Here is a 4,998-nt window from a genome sequence, read left to right on the forward strand (position 1 = left end):
CTCACATCATGGATCAGTCAGCAGCAGCATCTGATTAATATGCGATCCATGATGTGAGGGTCCGGTGGCGCCTGTGTATGGCAGCCTCGCTTCTGTCAGTGTGCCCCAGGGCAGCTGTGGCTACAATTGTAGTTTGCCATCATCAGTGTGTGAATGTGTGTGTGCATGGGTGAATGTCTGTAGTGTGAAGCACTTTGAGTGTCCTGGATGGATAGAAAGGCGCTATGTAAGTACAGTCCATTTATCATTTACAATGACTGACGTCTGGAACAGGGGATAGAACTGGTGACCAGACTAGACTAGATTAAGTTCGTTTTGGTTCAGGTGTACCTGTATTTTACCAGGTCCAATATTTAATTGAAAAAATTTTTTCACATGAATGACTAGTACCTTTGGTCCGTCAGCCAGCCGAAGGTGATGTTCCCCAAGATGTCGATGACTCCCAGGATGGACATGAGCAAGGCAGCATTCTGGTGGCTGACGCCACAGCTCAGAGCGTACGGCACCAGATAAACGAAGGGCAGGCTGCAGCCGCTGGCCAAGAATAGGAAGGACACGGCCAGACCCAGAAAGTCTGGGAGCAACAGGAAGTGGTACTCCTTACTGGACAGGAAGCAGGAACTGAAGCAACATGTCCTTTTTGCATTTGAGGGTGGCAGGGGCAGCAGAGATGGCTCCTTGTTTCTGTTTTCAGAATCTTTGAATTTGATAGAAAACTCAGCTTCCTGGGATAAATCGTCACCTGCATCAGAAAAAACAGGTGAATAGTAGTTTTACCTGCTCAACAGGTTGTGGTGGTGCTGAGGTTCAAAGATACCTCCTTTTTTAATCTGAGTCAGCCAGAACACCTTCCAGTTGGTTCTGATTTGATTCTAAGATGTTTGAGTTCTCTGATCAGGAAAGCTGTGTTCTCTCAAGACACATCAGTACAAACGTCCGTACCTTGCTGTCTCTCACCACATGTCTCTCTTCCTTTATTCTCCATCTCCTCCTCCTGCTTTGTGTTTGGTCGCAGCAGTGCTCCACAGACACAGAGGTTAGCCACGAAGGCACTGAGAACAAGAAGTGCCCCCCTCCACGACAACAGGTCAATGAGCAGCTGCACGGCTGGAGCTAGAACGAACGTCCCGATGCCGCTGCCCGACATGGCGATGCCATAAGCCAACGCCTTCCTGCGCCGGAAGTAGCAGCTTACCATGGCGATGGCTGGAGTGTAGCAGAGGGCAAATCCAAGACCTGGAAGGGCAAGAGGGATTGATAGAATACCCCAGACAGGGAAAAAAATTTTTAGGGTCTTTGTAGAGTCTCTAATGGGTCTTAGTTGAGTCTCTGATGGGTCTTTGGTCTCTGATGGGTCTAGTTGAGTCTCTGATGGGTACTTTGTTTGTCTCTGATGGGTCTTTGTTGAGTCTCTGATGGGTCTTAGTTGAGTCTTTGATGGGTCTTTGGTCTCTGATGTCTTAGTTGAAACTCTAATGGGTACTTTGTTTGGTCTCTGACGGGTCTTTGTTGAGTCTCTGATGGGTGTTTGTTTGGTCTCTGACGGGTCTTTGTTGAGTCTCTGATGGGTGTTTGTTTGGTCTCTGATGGGTCTTTGTTGAGTCTCTGATGTGTGTTTGTTTGGTCTCTGATGGGTCTTAGTTGAGTCTCTGATGGGTACTTTGTTTGGTCTCTGACGGGTCTTTGTTGAGTCTCTGATGGGTGTTTGTTTGGTCTCTGATGGGTCTTAGTTGAGTCTCTGATGGGTACTTTGTTTGGTCTCTGATGGGTCTTAGTTGAGTCTCTGATGGGTACTTTGTTTGGTCTCTGATGGGTCTTAGTTGAGTCTCTGATGGGTCTTTGATCTCTGATAGGTCTTAGTTGAGTTTCTGATGGGTCTTTGTTGGGTCTTTGACTCCAGACTTGCATGTCTGGTCTTAAAACTTGAGTGGAAAAACCTGAGACTTTGTAAAACAGTGACTTAGTACTGCTCAGAGACAAAATGAAAACTCCTGTTGATGATTTGCAGCAAAAATTCATTGATGTTTGATTGGTTAACAGAGTTTATGTTTCAGTCTGTAAAACAATCATCTCAGAATGTTTCGTTAACAGATTAAAGGTTTGAACAAACCGATGAAATCTGATTTTTATGGTTTTTATGAACTTTTAGACCACTTTATTCATCAGACCTGTCCATGTTTGTTATTTTCTTTTGGATTCTGGGCCTCGGGACATAATGTGAGCTGAACAACCAGATGTTAAAGATTCAGGAGCTCTGTCTCTGCAGCCACAGTTTACAGATTAAAGTGGAATTAGTGACTAAACTGACTGTTGGGTCTAAACTTGATAATTTTTTATCCAAGTTACCAAAAAGGTTTACAAACTGGATTTTAGCTGCTTGTCTGATCAGCAGCTGAAACATTTCAGTCTAAAATAAAATTGATTGTCATCAGGGGAATAAATCAACTCTTTATATTCAGACCTTCGTGGAAAAGCAAGACTTGGGCTGAAATTATCCTGAAGGTTTTTAAAAATAAGTTTCAGTGAAGAAGGATTTGTGTCTTAACTCGCTGAACACTAAAAACCAGACAGGTGAGTTTGCCCGAGGCAAGAACACACTGTTCTCTAAGTTTTAATATGATAATTATCTCGTGATTTGAGGTTATGTTGTTTTAAAGGGCAGGTTTTGTTTGCTTGAAAGTTGAGAAACATGATTCTCAAAAAGCTGAAAACCAGAGGATCAGCTGGGGCAGGATGGATCTCAGGTCCTTGTTCGGGTCTTTCATAGATTTGTTCCTGTTTCTTTATAACTTTCGGGTTCTGTTCATCTGATGGAGAGAGGTTTAGACTGGTGAAATAAACACCTTGTTGGAGCAGAAGTCAAACTGTTCAGGTACTTAGATAACCCAAAAGTCCCAACTAGTCATCTTTTCAAAAGACAGGACCAGCCTGGACCAAACTACTGGTAGTTTTTGATTTAGTTGCAAAAGTTAACGAGTAAGCATCAAAAATGTTTCCATTGGAACCAGTCAACACAAAGTCTGCCTAGATGGTGAACTCGCAGTAGCAGTTAACTAGTGCTAAAAATGTCAACTAAACAACTCAATCCATGGCTGCTAAAATTGTTAACAAGAAAACTAAAACGGTATACCTAAAGTGTTGACTAGTTAGCTAGTATTGTCCAAGTCCCAGTGCTCCTGTTTTCTAAAAAAAAAATTCTGCTTTGAAAAAGGAAATGTTTCCTCCCGAGACATCAAAAGTTAGAAACTAATTTGGTCCGAATATGTCTAGAACTCAAAGTGACCCCTCAGAGTTCTGCTTCCTGTCTGATGCCTGACCTGTCAGGACGCCCATGCTGAAGTAAAGGTGCCATAAGCTGGTGGAGAAGGAGCTGAGCAGGAGACCACAGAAGGACAGGATTCCACCCGACATCACTGCCCCCCTGCAGGACCAGCGGGTCGACACCAGACTTCCTATCGGAGCTGCACACAGAGACACTTTCAGCTGGCCTTCGAGTCGGGCCGCTTGTTAAAGATGGCTCGGTACCGACCGCAGAGCATGGTGGTGCAGTCCACCAGGCTGTGGATCCAGGCTGTGGACGAGTAGTCTGCTTCAAAGTGAGCCTGAAACTCCACAAAGAAGATGGAGATGCACCTGCAGACACACAGAGGGTCAACAATATCATCAACCAACAAAAAAACAGTTTCATGTTGTAAAAAACAGGAAACAGGTCAGATCTCAGATGAACAGAACATTTCTGATGAAAAATAAAATTAAACTGGACTCTGTTTAAAAAAACAGCAGTGTCATATTTAAAAAAAATCCTGTATATTTGCTGATTAATGGAAGTTTATTTTAAATCTAAGGATTATACAACCTCTGGCAAGAAGTATGGAATCACCAGTCTTGGATGAGCACTCATTCAGACATTTCATTCTGTAAAAAAAACTCAGATCAAAACATGATACAATAATAAGGTCATTCCAATTAATGTAAAAATACTAGTGATGTATTTTGAATGGTCTTTTGTTTAGGTTTTTCCTGATTCCATACTTTTCTCCTCAGAATTGAGTGATTCCATATTTTTTTCCCTGTGCTTGGTCAATAAAAGTAACATTCACTGGCTTCCACAATGTTTTCTCTTCATTTCTTTGAGTGTTCCTGAAAGCTAACAAGTTGCACTTTGGAATGACCTTATTATTGTATCATATTTTTGATCAGTTTGTTTTTACAGAATCAAATGTCTGAATGAGTGCTCATTCAAGACTGGTGATTCCATACTTTTTGCCAGGGATTATAAAAATATTTGAACTGTTTCAGGCATGGCTCAGTTGGTGGAGATGAACTTCTTGTTTCACTCAGAGGTTAACAAATTCAAAGTCAGCGTCAGCAGAGACAAACTGATTTATAATTAATGATCTGCTGTTTTGTGTTTTCCACACATTTAATGAGCCAGCATTTATTAGTTCTTCTGTAGTCAGAGAAACAAAGCTGCTCCTAGAACATCAAGTTCTATTAAAACCATTCAAGTATGCTGAGAACATTTCGTTTGGTACTGTGTGTTACTGTGTGTTAGTGTGTTACTGTGAGTTACTGTGTGTTATTAGGTATATGGATCTGTTCCAACCTGTCAAATCTGTTTGCTCAATACACACACACAGGTCTGATGCACATCTCTGTTATGTCGCATACTATATACTTATACTTACTATATACTTAAACAAACCTTATTCTGATTCTGATCCAAACTGCTGGTTCTAATCCAGACTATTGATTGTGACCCAGGCAAAAAGAACAAACTCTAGATCAAAAGTTCAGATCAGAACTGTTTGAGGTTCTGAGTTAACGGTCCCAAAATGCATCCTTTATACAACTGTCACTTACATATTACGTGTGCATATGTATGCACTATCTGTGTGTTATTATATGTATTTATTTATATGCATTTCTTATATATATTTACATACATACATACATACATACATACACACACACACACACACACACACACACACACAC

General features: G+C 41.5%; 1 protein-coding gene across 1 annotated transcript in view; it reads right to left on the minus strand.

Annotated features, from left to right (window-relative positions):
- The window catches only part of slc16a12b (solute carrier family 16 member 12b), a 9,690-nt gene that overhangs the window by 3,030 nt on the left and 1,662 nt on the right, over positions 1-4,998 (minus strand). The window contains exons 2-5 of the mRNA XM_014023330.1: positions 3,530-3,633; positions 3,318-3,461; positions 943-1,236; positions 391-742 (exon numbers count right to left, since the gene is read on the minus strand). Of these exons, the coding sequence (XP_013878784.1) occupies positions 391-742; positions 943-1,236; positions 3,318-3,461; positions 3,530-3,633 (894 nt within the window). The remainder of the gene's footprint in view (positions 1-390; positions 743-942; positions 1,237-3,317; positions 3,462-3,529; positions 3,634-4,998) is intronic.

This window comes from Austrofundulus limnaeus, unplaced genomic scaffold (assembly GCF_001266775.1).
Source record: "Austrofundulus limnaeus strain Quisiro unplaced genomic scaffold, Austrofundulus_limnaeus-1.0 Scaffold364, whole genome shotgun sequence".
NCBI classification, from domain to species: domain Eukaryota; kingdom Metazoa; phylum Chordata; class Actinopteri; order Cyprinodontiformes; family Rivulidae; genus Austrofundulus; species Austrofundulus limnaeus.